At 37.1% G+C, this 22,490-nt stretch overlaps 2 protein-coding genes across 6 annotated transcripts in view; one reads left to right on the top strand and one right to left on the bottom strand.

Moving 5' to 3' along the window:
- Nucleotides 1–22,490, top strand: part of LOC142353171 (protein unc-79 homolog) — a 179,853-nt gene that overhangs the window by 17,446 nt on the left and 139,917 nt on the right. For all 5 annotated transcript variants that reach the window (XM_075405385.1, XM_075405384.1, XM_075405383.1 and 2 more), the window contains exons 4-5: nt 6,864–7,078; nt 7,804–8,361. In XM_075405385.1, coding sequence (XP_075261500.1) covers nt 6,864–7,078; nt 7,804–8,361 — 773 coding nt within the window. The remainder of the gene's footprint in view (nt 1–6,863; nt 7,079–7,803; nt 8,362–22,490) is intronic.
- Nucleotides 1–22,490, bottom strand: part of LOC142353172 (uncharacterized) — a 393,253-nt gene that overhangs the window by 338,145 nt on the left and 32,618 nt on the right. The gene's annotated exons all lie outside the window — the stretch shown is intronic.

Raw genomic sequence — 22,490 nt, 5'->3', positions numbered from 1 at the left:
AAATCTCACTACTTAAGTAGTTACAAAAAACTTTTATTTTACTAACCATAGGGTAAAAAAAGATTTTTAAATGGTAAAAAGTCAATTTTCATATGTAGGAATTCTGTAAAAGTGCAAAAATCTCACTACTTAGGTTGTTACAAAAAACTTTTATTTTACTAATCATAGGGTAAAAAAAGGTTTTTAAATGGTAAAAAGTCAAATTTCATATGTAGGAATTCTGTAAAAGTGCAAAAATCTCACTACTTAAGTTGTTACAAAAAACTTTTATTTTACTAACCATAGGGTAAAAAAAGGTTTTTAAATGGTAAAAAGTCAATTTTCATATGTAGGAATTCTGTAAAAGTGCAAAAATCTCTCTACTTAAGTAGTTACAAAAAAACTTTTATTTTATTCATCATATAGTAGAAAAAGGTTTTTAAGCTTCTAAAGAAGTTCATTTTCTGTAAATAGAATGCATTTAGTTATTCCACAGCCACATTTATGGTTTTCACCAAATGACATTTGGTAAATGTGTTATCAGTACCAGTGGTAAATATCAAATCCTTAATTTCAATTGCTTTCGACCTATCTTTGTCTTATATATAGCTACAATTTACTTTTGCACAATGATAAGATAGAGTGTCTTTCATGGAATTACTTTATGTTCACATGAAACACGCTGATAATAGCAGTTTAGAACAATTTTAGTCAATGGTATAAGAATACTGCCAAGTATTCCAGAAACCTAAAAGTGAAAACTGATAATAAGGTTGAAAATAGAACGGAATTTCGATACAACCCTCGAAGAGTAGAGAAAGTCTAAAACAACTTTTGTAGAAGAGTATTTTGAACACTTGAACTGTTTCCCGACAGAAAAGAGTATATTGTAAGTATACTGCGTTAGCTATGTTTCAGTTGTGGTAGATAACAGATATAACTAAAATTACACAATAAACTTTTACCTTGCATGGAAATAATGGAAATGAGTAGTTCTGAAACATGAACACACCGCTTATTGGTCAAAAGTTAACATGGGTTAAATTTGACCTACACTCCTACCAAGATTTGCGTTCCAAACCTGGCAAATAGTGTCAAAGTGCAAGCACACCCTTATAGGGAAATTTTTCTCGTGTAGAACACAACTTTCAACCAACTAACACTCCCTCTAATTGTACCAGTTAACTGTTGTTACAATTTGACTTCATTTGCTCAGTCGTTTTCTCAGTAAAGCAGTCAGTTGAATTTTCGAAAGAAAAAAATTGAAAAAACTCAAAAATGACCCAACCGTGTGAAATTTGCGCAAAGGAACTGGCCGACAAAAGAAGCCTTCGAAGACACAAACAGCGCGTTCATGGAGTTCAACCGGAATTCCCAGCCTTGGAGTGTAGCACTTGTGGTTTTGAGACTCACAACATCCTGATAGTGAACCAACACACCCGACGGGAGCACGGTGGAGAAGTCCAAAATCAGTGTGCCTACTGCACTCTGGTTTTCAACAACCAGAGTAACTTTCATCAACATCGGAAGAATGCTCACGGATTGCCTGTTTGGAACAGAGGCCAAAGCAATAATCAAGCAGTACCAGTACAGTCGGCAATTCGAGGTGCTCTGGAGATCTACGAGATTGAAGGTAATGATCACACTGACGTTTTGTCTTTCATGAACTCTTCGAGGTATCACATCAATGAACTTATACGTCAAAAGACCCTCGAAGGTCCTCAGAAAATTCAACTTTCTCTAAGCATTACACTCACTAAGGGGATTAATGAAGAAGAAAAACACGTAACAATTTACGCTAACGCTGAAATGCAAATTGTGTACACGGATGCTCTCTCCGAAGAGCAGTTCTTTGAGTCCGTGCAGCATATTGTCAACGTGGTTTCAATGTATGCCACAAGTGGAAGTGGTTGGATTATTGAAAAGGTAGAAAAACTCGAAATTCGATTTGCAAAATTCAACCCTATTCGGGGATCAACCTATATAGCACTTCCAACTGAACTTAGCGCTCTAAAATGTCTGCTCAATATCCGAAACTTTAACGATCCAAACTGTTTCTTGTATTGTTTCACGGCTGCCTACCATTTGCAGGGGAAAGGTTGCCCCCTCACGCAACCTGGGGATCGGTACAGCAAAAAAACAAACCCCGCAACATACGCTCGCTCAAACCCTTTAACTCATCAAGCAGTAGGAGATTTCCCGATGCCGATGCCAATTGACAAAATAAGCGCGTTTGAAAGATGTAATGAAGTAAAAGTGAACGTTTTTCGATACGAAAAGAAAAGTTTGTATCCTTTCCGAATTTCAAAGCACAACTCTGATTTTGTCGTTGATCTCCTACTGATAACTGATGGTGAACGTTATCACTACGTGCTGATAACGGACCTGGTAAACTTAGTTCGAAAAGTGCAAGGGCGACAGATTGATGCACGCGCAAAAATCTGTCGCAACTGTTTTCATGTTTGCTCGAACAACGAAACGCTTCAAAAACACGAAAAACTTTGCTATCACTTCGAAACTTGTCAAGTTCTGCTACCTGAGCCGGACAGCAACAGTCTCGCTTTCAAAAAATTTCAAGCAAAAACAGCTCTTCCACTGGTTGTCTATTTTGACCTGGAGTCAATCATTGTTCCGGTATCATCAGTTGAACAAAACCCACAGACTTCAGGGACTCGTGTGTTGGACAAACACATTCCGAGCGGTTACTGTTATGTAGCCATTTCACATGGAAGTCCAAATTTGGAGTTCTTCCATCTGTACAGAGGTGAAGATTGCATGCAAGTCTTTGTGAAGCAAATGGAGACACTGGCAAAAGATATCTACGAGAAAAAGCAAAAACACAGGTACTTCACAGGAGCAGTTGGACAAGCAAAAGAGCTTGCGACTCACTGTTGGATATGCGAAACTAGTTTTTCTGCGGACAACGAAAAAGTCTTGGATCACTGCCATTTCTCAAATCAGTTTCTTGGGTGGGCTCACTCAAAGTGTAACCTACAGCGCAGAACACAGAGCTTCGTCCCCATAATCGCACACAACTTGTCAGGATATGACTTGCATCATGTTGTAAAGAGTCTACATCACTGCAACCTTAACAATAAATTTTCAATAATACCTCAAACTGATGAGAATTATATCAGTTTTAGCTTTAAAGTTTGGATCAAAGATATTGTGAACAAAAATCAAAACGTCATACCCATATACGAAGAACTTCGCTTTATCGATTCTCTTCGCTTCATGCAATCGTCTTTAGATAAACTAGTTCAGTCTTTGCCTGAAGACAGTTTCGATATACTCGATAACCATTTCGAATACTGTGACCAAAATGATGTGAAACTACTGCACGGTAAAGGATTCTACCCCTACTCCTACATGGACACCTTCAGAAAATTCAAGCTAAAAAAATTGCCGCCTAAGAAGTGCTGGGTCAACAAACTCAAATCAGGAAAAGTGACAATAACCGAAGCTGACTACGAAAAAGCAAAGCTGATCTTCGAAAAATTTGATTGTAGAAACATGGGTGAATATCACGATCTGTACTTGACAGTCGACACCCTACAGCTCGCCTGCTGGTTTGAGCGGCTACGAGCAGTCTGTCTGGACTCGTACAGCTTGGACTGTGCTCAATATCTATCAGCACCACACTTAGCGGGCGATGCCTTTCTGAAGATATGTCAACCCGACCTGGAACTTCTCACAGATCGCAACCATCTTGATATAGCAGAAGAATTGTTGCGAGGGGGTATGTCCTCGGTATACACAAAAAGACTGTTCACGCCAAACAACAAATATCTGGAACGTTTTGATGACACGCAAAAATCAACATATGGTCTCACCATAGACGCTAATAACCTCTATGGTGGGATCATGAAGGATTTCTGCTTGCCACTCAATTCCTTCCAGACGGACACAAAAGTGACGATTGAACAAATTTTGCAAACTCCAGACGACGCTGAATTTGGATATATCGTCTGCGTCGACTTGGACTACCCCGACTCAATTCACGATGCTCACCAAGATTTTCCAATGGCACCCACCCGAGAACCTGTAGACAGCATGTGGTTGAGTAGTTACCAGTTGGACCTTTTGGAAGAATATCATCTCCCAAAAGTTTCAAAGTGCAACAAACTGCTTCAAACACTCTATGATAAGAAGGATTATACACTACACTATGTAACGTTGAAGATTTATGAACGAAACGGCCTTAAAGTTTCAAAACTGCACAAGGTGCTCAAGTTCAGACAATCAAAGTGGATGGCAAAGTATATCGAACTGAACACAAGATTGCGGCAAGCAGCAACCAGCAAAATTGCTGAAAACTTCTTCAAACTCATGAACAACTCTGCTTTTGGAAAGTGTTGTGAAAGCATGCGAAATCGAGTTAACGCTTTCCTGGTCCGAGATGAACGAGCTCTCCTCAACCACACAGATAAGTTTAACATGAAATCCTTTAAAATTTTTGATGAAAACATGGCAGTCGTGACTACAAGAAAAACGAAAATAAACTGGGTGAAACCTACAATAGTTGGTGCTTCAATTCTGGATCTTTCAAAAGCATTCATGTTTCGATTTCACTACGAGAATATGAAACAGTGGTTTAAGTGTGAACTTTTATACTCTGATACGGACTCACTTACCTATGCTGTTGATTGTGATGACTTGTATGAGGAGCTAGCACGAGCAGAAGTCAACACAGAATTCGATTTCTCCAACTACCCTTCTGATAACGCATTGTACAACACAGAAAATCACATGGTAACTCTCAAATTCAAAGACGAACTGGCAGGGGTGGTAATGGAAGAGTTCTGTGGCTTGAAACCCAAAATGTATTCAATACAAACGAAGGGTATGTGTAACATTATATTTTATTAAAACAAATTCCAGTTTTGAAACTAACCAAATTCATGGAAGCGTCTTTTTAATATAACAGGAACATTGAAACCTAGATTAGGAAAGCACATAGATTAAAATAGAAAATGGATTGATTGTAATGTTCTTTCAGACTGTCAGAAGAAAAGTGCAAAGGGAGTAACACATGAGGGGCAAAAGCAACTAAAGCACGAGGTCTTCAAGAGAGTATTGGACAGCGGGGAAATTGTCCGCGTCAAAAATGTGACCATCAAATCAGAGAAACATGAGTTGATGACACTGGAACAAAACAGAGTTGCGCTTTCGGCCTACTGTGACAAGCGGTTTTACCTTGACCCAATAAACTCCCTACCATTTGGACATAAAAATATTAGAGAATTTGCATTTCACAATGTTATATTAAATGATTGGGATTGGGAGTCAGAAAACGAAAGCGACTTGGATTCAATTTCACAACCAACCCCGGAAAATGTGATATCTGAAAACAATAGCTTTTCTCCCCCCGATCCAGGATTCAATCAGCCCGATTATTCAGAAAGTGAGCTTGATCAAGATATTGTTGACTGGAATGAACCCTACGCAATTTCCCCGCCAGCCCTTGACAATTCTTTTCTAGAATTGGAAGCAGTTGAATGCGAAGCAAGCAATAATAGTGATATGTCTGATTTATCTTCAAGTAATAGTCTTATAATAGAACCAACACCAAAACGCAGACGTCTAGTATTATACAATTCAAGCAGTGAAGATAACTGATAACTTACATTTAGTTGTAGTTGAAGTGCATGGATAAATTATAAAAGCATTCATATAAACTAAATACAAATTAATGTAAAAATTGAAACTTTTATAAAAAGAAGACAAATAAAAGGTTTCTCTAACGCCGTTTTATCGGGATTCCACGACGACTAAGAATAATTTCCATGGGGGAATGACTTTTAACATGGTTAGTCAAACCATTTTGCTGGGTAAAAACTTTGAAACAAATTTTACACCTTAAAACAGGGTTTTGGATAATTGGAGGGGGCGCAATAACTGCTGAATTTTCACACTGGTGGTATCGTGTGTCAATTAAACGCCAAATTTTCTGATTGCAGTTTTCACATTGATATCTAAAATTGTTGGCGTGTATTTCTTCAAAATGAGTAAAAAGATCTTTAGAATTTAAAAATTTGGAGCGACACAGAAAGCAGTCCAACAAGAAACGTTTTCGCCTTGGTGGCATTTGGAATTCGTATTCTGGTATTGGGTGTGTAGGTTCTGTATAACTGTGGGTAAAATGTTGAAATGGGCCCAGACCAAAACAAGATTAAAGTACCCTGGCGCAGACATATGACGAATTCACTTTCAAAGCGGTGGTAGTTAAAATGGTTTCAAGCCCAAAGCGGCAAACCAGTCACGCAAGTGGAGGGAAAATGGTTTCCTAAGATTAGTTTCATGCATGGCAGGGGAAATAAGGAGAAAGAATTTCAAAGTGTCCCACCCTGTAGTTTGCCCAGGAAGACACTTGTGTCCCCCCCCCCCCGTAGTGTTCACGGGAAGACACTTATGTCCCCCCCCCCCCGTAGTTTGCCCAGAAAGACACATCACTACTGACGCTTCGAGTGGTTTACTTATTTCTTCCGGTTTTTTCTTCGTTGGCTATATTCGTTATCACCATATGAAGTCATGCTCGCTCGAATCCGCTTTGTACATTCATTCATTCATGCAGTTTGGACTGAATTGCGTGCATGGCGTCATTTTCCACTCTTAGTCGTATTTTCATTCGTAGTTTTACCTCAATCTCAAAAATGTCTTTCCTCACTTTTAGAGACTTCTGCCTACTTTAATTGAAGGAGACAAGTTCAACTGAGTTCATGCTTTTCTAATTGAAGGGTTTTTGTGATGGATTTACAACGCTCTTGTGGCAACTGGCTTATAGATCGAATCTTGTCTCAACAAGATCTTGTAATGTTGTATCGCTAAAGGGAAGCAGGAACAATCTTGTTGATGGGATTTGATGAGTTGAAGATTTCTTTCAGAATTGCAGTTCGAAGATGAAGCCAGTGTGTATCTGTTTCTCACACGAGTGCATGTCTATGTGTGACTCTAATAAGCCAGTGAGGCTGTGTCAGGAGTGCCACGCAGCACAGCATTTCTGTCTGGGACTCCAGCACCGCATCCAGAGTCAGTTGCCATCACCATACAACAACGCAGACACTGAGGGACAACATCTCATAACAGAAGCCATCATCAAGTTAGTTAACATTCAGAAAGAGAGAAGAAAATTGAATTGTCTTTTTGAAAAAGTCAGGGAGGGCTAGTGTCAAGCTTCCAGCTTTTGATTGGTTGATTGAAAAAATACATGCAATAAAATAGTTTCATGCAATAAAATATCGTCATTTCAGTTGTTACTACAACCGTTCTGCTATATGAAGAACCGCTCAGTTGGCTCTATAAAGCACTGCAAAATAGATTTTTAAAATCTAACTGAGCAGAAATCTAACTGAGCAGCAGTTTTGAATGATATTGCAATAAATAAAACGACAGCTAGTCTAAGAATCTTAAAGAAAGCTTGCAGCAGCCCTCTGGCGCTCGAAAGGACTGCTAGGCTCTGAGTTTTCATGCTAGGTTTCGTCTATTTAATAGGTCTGCACCGTTTTGTCAGTTTGTGAAGAGCCATGACGACGCACTTCTTTTATCGATTTTCTAATATTTTGCCATTTCTGGTCTGTGATACGGCCCTTTTTCAGCTTTAGGAAGACTTAAAGTCAGAGCACTATTTTTGTTCTCGCCTTTAGACAACCCTAATTGCTTACTCTTCCATCAGATACGTCCCCATGTGCATATCGTACCAAAGAACAAGGTACTCTTTTAAAACAGTTTCCTCGAATAAACTCAACATTGGCGCAAGAAGAATCGACGAGGCATTTATATATATTCATTCTAGTATGAAAGATTATATTCATGCTTGGTGTTTAGGTTACTGGAAGAAGCTGAGTACAGTCTAACTCAAGCATCTTCGAAAACTAACAAACAAAAAGAGCAAAACCCAAACCAACTCAGCCTCAATGCGGACCAGCTACTCGCCTCGAGTGTCCACGACCCGTCAGCTGCGCCTGCTAATTTAAACGAGGGCGGTGTTGTGGCATACAAAGATAGACGCCTGCTACCTAGATCGGCTATTTGGCTCATTAATTCAGTATGTGCAAGTCCGTATAAACACAACAACGCTCCAGGTACTGCGGGCAAACAACCGGGCTGCCAACAGAGTAAAGCAGAGAGTTCTGGACAGAACGCGTCCTATTTCTCTGGCCAGAAACCGAAGCCAGAGTATCTTGGACGGTTGATAGCAGGAGTTGTTCATTGGTTCCAGTGTGTGTTTGTGCAGCAGAATGACTCGATTGGTAACTATATGGAAGTGTTGAAGACTGAGATTAGCGATGGATGGTTGACGGATATGCTGCAGGCGTGTTTCGATATCTTCATAATGTGTCTAATGCCACTGCCCCCTGAATATGCAAGAATTGGACGTCACTGGTAACTGCTTTTACAAAACTATTTTTTATGCTTAATTTTAGTTTTGCAAAAAAATTTTATGTTGCAAAGTTTATTACGTTAGGCTCCACTTTTTTCAGTCTGTTTCATTTCAACTATCGTTTACTTTTTTGGTGCGCATTTCTTACCAAGTTTAATTAACCACACTGTCTCCTCAATATGCAAGGATTGCTCGTCATTGCTACTTGCTTTTACATTTTTGGTTCAAGTTTTTAAATACGCAAATAGTTGCTTAAACAGCGATCAATATTCGAAACCTTTTTGTTAATTATAATTTTTAACTTGAATTTCAGCACAATCGAAGCAACCCTTATTGAACAGATTTTGCCGTCTCTGGATACGGCTATTAACTGATTTAATGGGTTTTTGGTGGTTCAAGATGACTCACTTCGCTGCAATCCGTGTGATAATAATGAATCAGTGATTAAGGTTTTCATTTCCGTATTCGGTACTGAATTGCTCTAAAACCATGCTGGGAACAGGGAATCTCGGTAAAGCAAGGTAACCCTTGTTGGCCTCATTGTTTTGATACCGTAAAAGTAATGTCGCCTGGTTGTTAGTTGCTATCGAAAGCAGTTTGAATCAATTATTGTAAACGTGTATCTCTTTTTTGATGCAAAATTTGACCGTTTTCGAACATTATTTTGATTTCACTTCTCGAGTGACTCTTTTACTCTTGACTTTTGTTTTTTTTACCTGATTGATTTCAATTGCAAGCATTTTTCAGAAATTAAGTCTGTTGCTAAAATGAAACCCAACTGTCATTGACCGTGTAGAGAGGACCGTTCATTGACCGTGTAGCTTATTGGTTGTTGATCAGAAATCGCATTCATGTGTTCGCGGGTTCGAACCACGCCAGAGTCAGACTGCATCATAAAAGTATCTTTAGCCTATCATTAGCCTATATTTATTGAGTCGCCAGTCGTTTGAGAGCAATTCGTCGATCGTTAGTCTCTTCGTTTACTGATTTTAAATAAAACCTTTTATTTCTGAGAAATATAGCTATGCGCTATTTAAGTAAAAGACAATAGTTTGTAAATCGACTTGTGTCTAAATTACCAAAAAAGGTGAGCAAAACCTAATTTCAAGTTAAACTTACCATAGAATGTATCAATTAAAACGGACTTCTGTTTTTCGCAAGGAATTGGTGAAAGTTAGTGACCGGAGTTGAATTGATAAATGATCAGACGAATTTAACCGCTGCATGAGCAGCGTAAAACGTGGCCATATCAGTATTGTTGTTGATTTGACAATTGGTTATATTCATAGAACTGATAGGGTTATAAATGTCGAGGATGTTGATGTTACTAGGGTGGTTGAACTTGCTGGGGAAACCAAAGAAAATTCTACCTATCTTTTCCTTTCACTGATAAATCAAAGTGTAAACGTAGGCCCGGATATAATAATGCTCGTGACTTGAGAGACTTATCCACATTTAGCCGTCATTGATGCTTTTATGTAATGCTTTGAGGACAATTAGATAATACTCTGACAGGATGTCTACTTGCCCGTCCTCTTTTCGGAATACTTCGTTGCCGATGAGAGATTTTTCGCACGTTGCCTTTCCCTTGCTCTTAGTTTGGATATTAAGTGATTCGTTACTGTCGCGACAATCATCAGTAGTTCTCTGGAGCCTCGTTTGAGGATTTCAAGAAACTCTACACGGCCGTTTATCTTCACTCAGTGGATTTTCCTGAAAAAGCAATGATTGAAAAGATCGAAGAGTTAATTAAATCTTTTCGATCTCGGTTTTTCACCTTCACTATATCCTCAAGCAATGTACTAAGGCTGGGTGATCAAATTTACTTGTCTCCCCAACCCAACTAATCCACTGATATGATGCTTCATAAGTAGGGTACTGGCACGTGCTTGGGCTTTTCTCTTGGTCATTTACGGCCATTCTTTGTTAGAATCTGATCGACGTAACACTGAAAAATATGTAGTTCCTCTAACCTGGTAAAAGGTACGCTGTCCTTGTTGGTATAGTTACACCCGTAAAAACTACCACTTGCTTTTCGAGATTGCGTCACGTACAGATACACTAACTTTATCGGTGTGTAGAATGATCCAGAAATATGGGGGGAACTAGAAATCCATCGGCTTTGCGGCTGAGCTTGTCCAAAAGATTTGTCAAGTAAAAACTCTGTAGGCCTCTACTGCGCCATACCATGGATTTGTTAACCATCCTCTGTACGCCGCACCTCAAAAATGACTGAGCACTACATTTTCACGTGGAGTTTTTCCCTGACTTCTCCGAAAGATCAAACGTTCTTTGATTAAGATGTGAATTTCGACAATTGTTTGTACAGACGACTTCAACAACCGCAAACCATACTCCCACATGCAGTCGGCTGGCAGAACATTTTGGTCAAATTGGATAAAATACGCGCCATGGAACCGTAGATCCAATAAGCAGACGCCTTCCGAGGCCACTTATTGGGTTTGGTTGTGGTAGAAACTAACATATGGATTACTATCTCACTGTTTGGATTAAGGAACTTTGCTGCGACCTTAATGGCGTTGCGCCTTCCGATGTCGTTGGTACTTTGATCGAATGGCTCATCTGCAGGCATGTGATTTTCGGGACCAGAGGATATGCTGTAATCTATATATAAATTCAACGTCGACAGAGAGCCACTGAACACCATGTTTAAGAGCCTATCTTCACATGTTTTGACGGCCCTTTAACATGGTTTTCTGAGAAAGCGACTGACAACAGTCGGGTTTGAACCTGGGTCTAGGGGTTGAGAAGCGGAAGCGCAATGAGTTGAGCTAAGGAGCAGGTGAGGCGCGTATTTTATCGGGACTTTAGTCAATTAACGTCGCATGCGTTTCTCCTTTTTTTCCACTTCGCTCCTTTTTGCACACATTTTTTTTTTGCTCCATGTCTTTCCTCCTGTGACTATATATCTATTTCTATATATTAAACGTAATTCGAAAACCTATACCACCGTGTTTAAGCTCTTAATCTTCAAATGTTTTAAGGCCTCTTAAAGATGCAGCAAAGCGTCTTGTATACATTTTGATAAAGGTCAATGGCCGAAAAGCTGCTGTTGCCATAATAGTCAATGACCAGAAAGCTATCTATGCCATAAAGGTCAATGACTGAATAGGCGTGGATTCAAAAATAGGTCATTGACCGAAAAGCTGCGTGTGCCAGAAGGGTCAACGACCAAATAACTTCGGATGCAAAAATAGGTCATTGACCGAAAAACTGCCAATAACCGAAAAGCTGCGTGTGCCAAAAGGGTCAACGACCAAATAACTTCGGATGCAAAAGTAGGTCAATGACTGAAAAACTGCTAATATAAACTGAATCCATTTATTACACGAAAATAGTCCTTGAATGATATGTGCTGATGCATCACTGGTGTTGACAAAATAAAGATTCTCTAAGTAAAAGTCCATTACTGAAATGAAATCGAAGATAGAAAATTGTCCGTATAAGATGGTTTTAGTTAGCTAGGTAGTAAGGCCGCAGTAACAAGCTTTTGTGTAGTTTGTGTAAAGTTTTAAAATTCTCCGTAACATAGATTGATGCGCTTCTTATAAGCGGAACTTATTACGGAAAATGTTTGCGTGATCGATTTGGTTTTTTAAATCATATATTGCTTTACTTTTGTCAATTTTGTTTAATGCTTTTATGAGACTGAGTTCAATCAAATTTGAAAGTGAAGCAAAAGATCATTTAAAAAAACCCAATCAGTCGCACGAACATCTTGCGTATTAACTTCTGATGAGAAGAATCGCATCAATCTATTTTATGGAGATTTTTAAAACGTTACACGAAAAGTTGTCACTGCGGCATTAAAATAATCTTATATGGACAATTTTCTATATTCGATTTCGTTTCGGTAATATAACTTTACTTGAAGAAAACCGCGAAGAAAACTAGAAAAAAGAAAAGAAGAGACAAGACAGAGCGAAAGAGGAGAAAAGAGAGGCACAAAGGGAGCAAAAAAGACGAAAGAGAAAAGGAAAGAAACAAAATTGAAAAGAAACAAAGAAATACAGAAAGAAAAAAAGAGAGAAACGAAAGAGAAAAAGAAAAAGAAAGGCAGAAGAAAAAGAACAGTAAAGAAACAAAAGAAGAAGAAAAGACAGAAAAGAAAGAAACGAAAGAGAGAAGTTCTTCCGAGAGTCAAAAGCAAAACCCGAACAAATGCTTCGCAGCCTAACTTCATTTGCACTAATAAAACTGGCAACAAATGATAAGGTTAATTAAACTTCAGTTGTTTAAACTTCTTATGAGACTGAGATCTAACAACTGAAGTTTAATTAAACTAAATTTTGTTGTCAATTTTATTAGAGCAAATGAAGTTAGACTGCGGAGAATTTGTTCGGGTTTTGGTTCTGACTCTAGGAAGATCTTTGCTCTTTTTTTCGTTCTTTTCTGTCTTATTTCTTTCTTGTGTTTATTTACTGTTCTTTTTCTTCTGCCTTTCTTTTTCTCTTTTCTATCGCCTGCTTTCTTTCTTTCTGTATTTCTTTGTTCCTTTTTTACTCTCCGTTTCTCTCTTTCTTCTTTTTTGCTCCCGTTCGTTTCTTTTCTCTTCTTTCTTTTGTCTTTTTTGCTTTTCTCTCTTTCTTTTACGTCCCTTTTCTTTTTTGATTTCTCGGTTTCTTTTTAATAGCCGCACAGCGATAGCTGGGGCTATTTTTGGCCTTCTATTGGTTTTTTTGTCGTCGCGATTTTTGTTGCGACCATATGACGTCACAACCACGTCAAATTTGCTTTTTGTTCATTCGTTCATGCAGTTTCATCTGAAGTGCGTGCGTGACGTCATTTTGCGCTCTTAGTGGAGCGATTTTTTTGTTCATTCGCGTGATTAAAATTTTGGCCACACTTGACAAAAACATCTTGCGTATTAACTTCTGATGAGAAGAATCGCATCAATCTATTTTATGGAGATTTTTAAAACGTTACACGAAAAGTTGTCACTGCGGCATTAAAATAATCTTATATGGACAATTTTCTATATTCGATTTCGTTTCGGTAATAAAACTTTACTTGAAGAAAACCGTGAAGAAAACTAGAAAAAAGAAAAAAAGAGACAAGACAGAGCGAAAGAGGAGAAAAGAGAGGCACAAAGGGAGCAAAGAAGACGAAAGAGAAAAGGAAAGAAACAAAATTGAAAAGAAACAAAGAAATACAGAAAGAAAAAAAGAGAGAAACGAAAGAGAAAAAGAAAAAGAAAGGCAGAAGAAAAAGAACATTAAAGAAACAAAAGAAGGAGAAAAAGACAGAAAAGAAAGAAACGAAAGAGAGAAGTTCTTCCGAGAGTCAAAAGCAAAACCCGAACAAATGCTTCGCAGCCTAACTTCATTTGCACTAATAAAACTGGCAACAAATGATAAGGTTAATTAAACTTCAGTTGTTTAAACTTCTTATGAGACTGAGATCTAACAACTGAAGTTTAATTAAACTAAATTTTGTTGTCAATTTTATTAGAGCAAATGAAGTTAGACTGCGAAGAATTTGTTCGGGTTTTGGTTTTGACTCTAGGAAGATCTTTGCTCTTTTTTTTCGTTCTTTTCTGTCTTATTTCTTTCTTGTGTTTATTTACTGTTCTTTTTCTTCTGCCTTTCTTTTTCTCTTTTCTATCGCCTGCTTTCTTTCTTTCTGTATTTCTTTGTTTCTTCTTTACTCTCCGTTTCTCTCTTCTTTTTTGCTCCCGTTCGTTTCTTTTCTCTTTTTTCTTTTGTCTTTTTTGCTTTTCTCTCTTTCTTTTACGTCCCTTTTCTTTTTTGGTTTCTCGGTTTCTTTTTAATAGCCGCACAGCGATAGCTGGGGCTATTTTTGGCCTTCTATTGGTTTTTTTGTCGTCGCGATTTTTGTTGCGACCATATGACGTCACAACCACTTCAAATTTGCTTTTTGTTCATTCGTTCATGCAGTTTCATCTGAAGTGCGTGCGTGACGTCATTTTGCGCTCTTAGTGAAGCGATTTTTTTTGTTCATTCGCGTGATTAAAATTTTGGCCACACTTGACTTACCTCACTCTCAAATATGACTTCCTCACTTTGAATTTGGCTTTTTAATTTAAAGAGATAAGATGAAATGGGTGTGTATCACTCTAAATGAAGGTTATTTGAGAGCAGCTAATACAGGCAGCAAAAACTTGTTCAGATTTTTAATCAAAATATAACATATCAGCCTTCAGTGAAAAGAAGTTTTTTTGGTCTTTTTTTACTGATTTTTTGAGACTGCAGAGCTACGAAGCTATTGTGGCTATTTTCTGGTAATCTGCCAGCTATTTTTCTCCTTTGGTGGTATTTTTTGTTTTCACTCTTTCATTTCTGTTGTTCGCCCTTCCCCCCTCTCTCTCTCACTCTGTCTTTTATTTCTTTTCTCTATTGTTTTTCTTTTCTGCTTTGTGGTTCTGTCTTTCTCTTTTTGCTTTTCTCTCTTTCTTTTCTTTATTTTTTCTTTTTTTGTTGTTCTTTTTCGCTTTTATCTTCTATTTTTCAGTTCCTCTTCTGCCTTCATTTTCTCTTCTTTTTTGCACCCTTTCGTCTTTCTGTTGCCTGCTTTCTTTCTTTCTGTATTTCTTTGTTTCTTTTTTACTCTCCGTTTCTCTCTTTCTTCTGCTCCCGTTCATTTCTTTTCTCTTCTTTCTTTTGTCTTTTTTGCTTTTCTCTCTTTCTTTTACGTCTCTTTTTTTTTGGTTTCTCGGTTTCTTTTTAATAGCCGCACAGCGATAGCTGGGACTATTATTGGCCTTCTCTTGGTTTTTTTGTCGTCGCGATTGTTTTTGCGACCATATGACGTCACAACCACTTCAAATTTGCTTTTTGATCATTCGTTCATGCAGTTTCATCTGAAGTGCGTGCGTGACGTCATTTTGCGCTCTTAGTGGAGCGATTTTTTTTTGCTCATTTGCGTGATTAAAATTTTGGCCACACTTGACTTACCTCACTCTCAAATATGACTTCCTCACTTTGAAATTGGCTTTTTAATTTAATTCAAAGAGAAGATGAAATGGGTTTGTGTCACTCTAAATGAAGGTTATTTGAGAGCAGCTAATACAGGCAGCAAAAACTTGTTCAGATTTTTAATCAAAAAATAACATATCAGCCTTCAGTGAAAAGACGTTTTTTGTCTGTTTTTTTACTGATTTTTTGAGACTGCAGAGCTACGAAGCTATTAAGGCTATTTTCTGGTAATCTGCCAGCTATTTTTCTCTTTTGGTGGTGTTTTGTGTTTTCACTCTTTCATTTCTCTTGTTCGCCCCTTCCCCCTCTCTCTCTCTCTCTCACTCTGTCTTTTTGTCTTTTCTCTATTGTTTTTCTTTTCTGCTTTGTGGTTCTGTCTTTCTCTTCTTCCTTTTCTCTCTTTCTTTTCTCCATTTTTTTTTTGTTGTTCTTTATCGCCTTTATCTTCTATTTTTCAGTTCTTCTTCTGCCTTCATTTTCTCTTCTTTTTTGCACCCTTTCGTCTCTTCTTTCTCTCTTTTCTCTTTCTCTTTTCTCTTCCTTGGTTTTGCTTTTCTCTTTCTGTTTGGCTTTTGTTTTTTCCGCTTTAATTGGTCCTTTTTCGTGTTTTCTTTCATTTCTCCGTTTTCTCATCTCTCTCTCTCTCTCTCTCCTGTTTTTTTACATCTCTTGCTTTTTCTTTTCGGTCTTTCGTTTTTGCTTTTCTCTTCTCTTTTCTTTTTTTCTCTTTTTTTCTGTTCTTCTTTTCTGCCTGTTCTTTGTTTCTTTACTCTTTCTCTTTCGTTTTTCTTTTCGCTTTCTTTTCTCTGTTCTCTTTCTCTTCTATTCGTTTTCTTCTGCTTTCCTTTTGTCTCTTCCTTTTTTCTCTCTCTCTCCCTCTACTTTTTTTGCTTCTCTTTCTTCTCGGTCTTACTTTTGGTTTCTCGGTTTCTTTTTTCTCTTTCCCTTTTTGTGTTTTGTCTTTCAATTTTACTGTCTCTCTTTCTCTCTCTCTCTCTCTCTCTCTCTCTCCTGACTTTTTTGCTTCTCCTTTTCTTTCTATTCTGTCTTTGCTTTTCTGTTTTTCTCTTGCTTTTTCTGTTTTTCTCTTGCTTTTCTCTTTCCTGTCTCTCGTTTCTGCTTTTCCCTTCTCTTGTTCTCCCTTTTTTCTGTTTTTCTTTTCTGCCTTTTCTATTTTTTCGTTCTTTTTCTTCTTTTCTTCTTTCTTTTCTTCACTTCTTTTTTTCTGTTCTTTTTTTTATTTTCTTTTCTTTTGCACTCTTTCATCTCTTCTTTCTCTCCTTTCTCTTTTCTCTTCCTTGGTTTTGCTTTTCTCTCTTTTTTTTCTGTTTTACTGTTTTAGTTTCTTTTTTCTCTTTCATTGGTCGTGCTTGTGTTTTCTTTCATTTCTCTGATTTTCTCATCTCTCTCTCTCTCTCCTGTTTTTTTTTACATCTCTTGCTTTTTCTTTTCCGTCTTTCGTTTCTGCCTTTCTTTTCTTTTTTCTCTTTCTTTTTTTTTCTGTTCCTCTTTTCTGCTTTTTCTATTTTAATTCTTTTCCCTCTTTTCCGTCTTTCTTTTTTCTTTCTTTTCTATTCTCTTTTCTGCTCTTTTTCTTCTGCCTACTTTTCTCTTTATTTTAGCTCTTTTCTCTTTATCTTTTCTTTCCTTTTTTGCTTTTCTCTCTTTGATTGGTCTTTTTTGTGTTTTCTCTTTCAATTATCTGTTTTTCCATTCTCTCTCCTCTGTTTTTTTATCTCTCCCTTTTTCTCTTGTGTTTTCTTTCATTGCTTGTGTTTTCGTGCTGGTGTTTTCTTTCATTTCTCTGATTTTCTCATCTCTCTCTCTCTCCTGTTTTTTTTTACATCTCTTGCTTTTTCTTTTCCGTCTTTCGTTTCTGCCTTTCTTTTCTTTTTTCTCTTTCTTTTCTTTTTTTTCTGTTCCTCTTTTCTGCTTTTTCTATTTTAATTCTTTTCCCTCTTTTCCGTCTTTCTTTTTTCTTTCTTTTCTATTCTCTTTTCTGCTCTTTTTCTTCTGCCTACTTTTCTCTTTATTTTTGTTCTTTTCTCTTTATCTTTTCTTTCCTTTTTTGCTTTTCCCTCTTTGATTGGTCTTTTTTGTGTTTTCTCTTTCAATTATCTGTTTTTCCATTCTCTCTCCTCTGTCTTTTTATCTCTCCCCTTTTCTCTTGCTTTTCTATTTGTTCGGCCGCTCTTTTCTGTCTTTTTCTATCCTCTTCCCTCTCTTACTTTTCTCTTTCTTTTCTCTTTTTGCTTTTCTTGCTTTTTTCCTTCTTTCGGTTCTGCTTTTCTCTTCACTTTCTGTTCGTTTTTTTTCTTTTCGTCTTTTCTGCCTCTTTGTTCTGTTTCTTTACTCTTTCTTTTTTGTTTTTCTTTTCGCTTTCTTTTATCTGTTCTCTTTTCTGTTCGCTTTCTTCTGCCTTTCTTTTCTCTCTTCCTTTTTGCTCTCTCTGTCTCTCTTTTCTTTTTTTGCATATTTTTCTTCTGTCTTACTTTTTCTTTTTTGGTTTCTCGGATTTTCTCTTTCATTGGTCTTGTTTATTTTTTGTCTCTTTCTCCTGTCTTTTTTACCTCTCCTTTTCTTTCTATTCTCTTTTTGCTTTTCTTTTTTCTCTTGCTTTTCTCTTCCTTTTCTGTCTCATTTCTGCCTTTCTCTTCTCTTTGTTTTCTCCCTTTTTTCTTTTGTTCTTTTCTGCCTTTTCTATTTTTTTCTTTCTCTTTTTTTCGGTCGTTCTTTTCTCTTTCTTTTCTTCACTAGTCTTTCTTTTCTGTTCTTTTTCCTCCTTTTTTGCTCTTTTTTTCCTTCCTTCTTTCGTATCTCTCATTCTCTTCTTTTTCTTTGTCTTCTTTTCCTTCTATCTGCTTTTCTCTCTTTTTCTGCCTTTCTTTTCTCGTTGGTTTCGCAGTTTTTTTTCTTTCAATGGTCAATTCGGTTTTTTGGTTTCTTTTTTAGTTTCTCGGTTTCTTTTCTCTTTTATTGGTCTTTTTGTGTTTTCCCTTTAATTTCTTTGTTTCTCTCTATCTCTCTTCTGTCTTTTTACCTCTCCTTTTCTCTCTTTCTCTTCTTTATTTTTGTTCCATTTTCTGTCTTTTTTCTCTCCTCTCTCTTCATTTTCTGTCTCTTTTCTCTTCTTTTTCTTTTCTGTTTTTTTTTCTACCTTTCTTTTTTTCTTTTATTTTCTGTCTTTTCTTTTCCGTTTTTCTTTGGTTTCTGAAACGTTTTTGTTTTTCTGTCATCTCTTGCTTTTATCTTCTTTCTGTTTTTCTTTTCTCTCGCTTTTCTGTTTTTTGTTCTTTTGTTTCTTCCTTTTTTCTTTTTTTTCCTTTGTTCTTTATTTTCTCGCTGTATTTTCTGTTCTTTCTGTTCTCTATTTCTTCCGTCTTTTCTCTTCCGTTTCTTTCTTTTTCTGTCTCTCTTTTCTGCCTTTTTCCTCGCTTACATTTCTCTCTTTCCTTTCTGTTTTTTCTCAGGCATTTCTCTCATACCTCTCTGTCTTTTTTTACTCTTTTGCGTTTCTTTTCTTTTTTTTTATCTCTTTTCTAGCTTTCTGTTCACTGTTTTCTCTCCTTCTTTCATATACTGTTTTTCTCTCTTGCTCTTCTATTTTTCTGTTCCTCCTTCCTTTGCTCTCTTTTCCCTCTTTCTTCCCTCTTTTCTTTTTTTCTGCTTTTCTGTTCTCTATTTCTTCTGTCTTTTCTCTTCCATTTATGCTTCTTTCTGGCTGTCTTTTCCGGTTTTTCCCGCCTTTTCTCTTTCTTTTCTGTCTTTTCTCTCGTTCTTTCCTTTTTCCTTTCTGTTCTTTTTTCTCTCTTTTATCTTTTGTTTCTCTCTTTCGGTTCCCTTTCTTTTCTTTTACATTTCTGTCATCTCTTGCATTTCTTTTTTTTCTGTCTTTACTATCTTGCTTTTCTGTTCTTTTTTCCCTTATTCTTTCTTTTCTTGTCAGTGTTTTCTCTGCTTCTTTCATGTCATGTTTTTTATCTATATATATTTTTGCTCTCCCTTTCTTCTCTTTCTTTCTCTTTCTTTTTCTCAGTCTTTTCTGTTTTTTTCCTGCCTTTCTTATATATCTTGAATGTTTAAGCTCCTCATCTTTGCTCATTAGACATGCAGCTTACCGTTTTAACTGCGTTTAGCTAAGCCATCATGTAGAAGTTCAATATCTGTGTACGGGGTGTACAAAAAACTGCGGGTGCTTGGGGTTATATACTAAACCAAACACATCGGTAGCGTAATGCGGTTGCGGAAGGAAATCCCCACGGAAAAAAAATCCCACTTCATTTCAGATAGGAAATAAACCCCCACGGAAATAAACCCCCACGGAATTAAACCCCCACTTTACTATTAAAGAACTGCGCATTTGGCCATGCCTCGCGGGCCATGGCCATGCGTCAGCGGCCCGTGGGAGTTGATATGAAACTATCACAACCAAACAAATTATCACAACCGAAGTTCAATTTTAAAATGGGGGTTTATTTCCGTGGGGGTTTATTTCCTATCTAAAGTTAAGTGGGGTTTTTTTTCCGTGGGGGTTTATTTCCTAGACCCAGCGTAATATAATACATATGGCTTGTGAACGAGAGGCAGGGGTTCCAGTACAAGGTGGTGCAAAAAAAATCTGATTTTTAAAAAACCTATTCTTTTGAATGATTTTTTTGTGGTGCTTTTGCGGGCCTGCTAGTTTAGATCTGATTTTTTTTGGAAGTATAGTTATGTGCACTATAAATAATAGAATTTCCTTGTGAAAAGAAAAAAGTTCTTTTAGTAAAATGGTTTTTAAGTCAATCAAATTGTTTCAATTTGTTCACACAAATCGTTTCAATTAACTGGCGTTTAGGTCAAAGTTTTTCTTGGTTATAGAACAGTAGTGCTTTTTGGTGACCCATATTGAACTTAACCAGACGAAAGACCAGCTTCATCAGCAACATTCGCCCTCTACGGCCAATGGTTGATTATTCGTAGATTACTGCTTTGCGGAAAAGCTACGGCCTATATCATACTTTATGAAAAGCTATGGCCTATATCGGTCTACTCGTCACACATTTTCGTGATTGTCATATTTGAGTAGCGATTTTAGTGTTGTCCAAACAAGTCAGAGAGAGAGAGAGAGAGAGAGAGAGAGAGAGAGAGAGAGAGAGTTTAGGCTTCTGTGGGTCTTTCCACATGGGTTTGCACCCTTCATATAACGACTGAGCTGAGCTTCTGCACCGGGTTACAATGTCCACAGCTGCAGTTGAAAGCCCAGGAACATAAGTTGACTTCCGAATAACTTTTGAAGAAGTAGTTCCAGTATATTTTTGTTAAATATTTCATCAATTTGATCGAGATCGACGTTCCCTACTTTTCGTATTATATTTAGTAAATAACTGGTTCTTTTCCAGAAGTTTTCATCAGCCTTCCTTGTTCTTGTTTTATTAATTGTTATTAGCTCGTTTTGACGTGTGCTTAACAACCCTTCATTATTGTTTGTTTTAATGGGTATTTTTATATTGTAAGATCCTTTAAGCAGTGAGATGAGCATTAATAGATCATGCAATTCAAAGTAATATGACAATGGCAGCAACTTCAGTGTGGTCACTCTTTGCTTGTAACTAATTTCCCAGTTACTGATTATCCACGACGTTGCTTTTCTTTGAATGCGCTCGATGTCTTTGCTTTCGGTCTTATTCGCGAACCATGCTTGTGAGGCATAACTTATGACTGGTATAACGTAGCCGACATATGCATTGAGTTTTGTTGTTTGCGATGCAAGGTTTGATATGTTTCGTTTTAGGAAATAAAACGCTTTCCAGGCTTTGCTACAACGTTTCTTTATATTCGCTTTCCATGATAACATAGTAGCCATAATTATACCTAGATCTTTTTGCTCGCTTTTATTTGAGAGAGTTTTAGAGTTAAGTATAAAGGAGTGCCAGTTTTTTTCGTTTACTTTAATCGGCAGGATGTGACATTTGCTTTCATTGAGTTGCATTTTGTTGTTATGGCACCATTTTTCGATTTTTTCCAGGTCACTTTGTATATTTGCTGGATTTGTTGATACAAGCTTGAAATCATCTGCGTATCCAAACGCAGAGCATTTTGATGTTTGTTGTGGAAGATCGTTTATATATATTATGAAAAGTAGGGGACCTATGAGAGATCCTTGGGGGACACCACTGGTTACTGGTACAGTTTCAGATTCCGAGTCATTAACTTTCACGTATTGTTTTCTATTTGATAGGTAACTGGCTACAATCTTTAAGAAATTTCCCCCTACACCCAGGTTCTCCACTTTGTTAATCAGAAGATCGTGAGGAACTGTATCGAACGCTTTTTTGAAGTCAAGGTAAAGTACAAAAATTTCGTTGTCTTTTTCGTCGAATTCTTTATACAACAGGTCTAGGAAAAGCAACATCTGGGTTACTACTGATCTATGCATTCTAAATCCGTGTTGTGATTCTTCTAGCTTTGTTTTGACAATTCCATATAGTTCGTCGAAAATTAGTTTTTCTAATACTTTTGAGACGCTACATAAGAGACTAATAGGGCGGTATTGTTCAATCAGTGCCCGATTCTCATCCTTAAATATTGGTACAACTTCACTGATTTTGGAAGGATGGAAGAAAGCCTTTGTTCAAGGCAGTTTTGAAAATCAGAAAAAGGGATTTAGACAAGGCTGGTAGATTTTTTAGTACCGTGTTTCCTATCCTGTCTGGGCCGCAGGCTTTGTTTGTTTGAAGTTTTGACAGGATTTCTTTGATCTTACTCTCGTGTATTTCAATTTTATTGTGCTGATGTTTATCGAAGGAGTTTTTCTTGATTTGATTGGTTTTAAGGAAAACTTTTGAAAAGAATTCACTGAAAAACGCACACTTTTTCTTATCTTCATTAGTTTGTACATCCTTGTACTTCATTGTTTCCGGGTATCTACTACTTTTATGACTTGACTTGAAATATTTTTGAAGATCCGAAAAACGTCTACCTTGAAAGACTTTACTTTCGAATTCTGCTTGGTCCTCATTCAAGGAATTTCTTAATCGTTTTTCCATTTTCTTCAGTTTTATTAATCTCGCCAAGGTGGATTTCTTTGATGTTTTTCGTTTTAAGGTTGATATTATTTTAAGGTGGGACGAATCTTTGCTTACCCAAGGAGCTAAGTTTGATCTGTGCGTTGTTGTTTTTGGGACATTTTCGCT

This window comes from Convolutriloba macropyga, chromosome 14 (assembly GCF_964194025.1).
Source record: "Convolutriloba macropyga chromosome 14, txConMacr16.3, whole genome shotgun sequence".
NCBI lineage: Eukaryota > Metazoa > Xenacoelomorpha > Acoela > Convolutidae > Convolutriloba > Convolutriloba macropyga.
The sequence above is the reverse complement of the archived record's forward strand: the minus strand, read 5'-3'. Positions and strand labels throughout refer to the sequence as shown.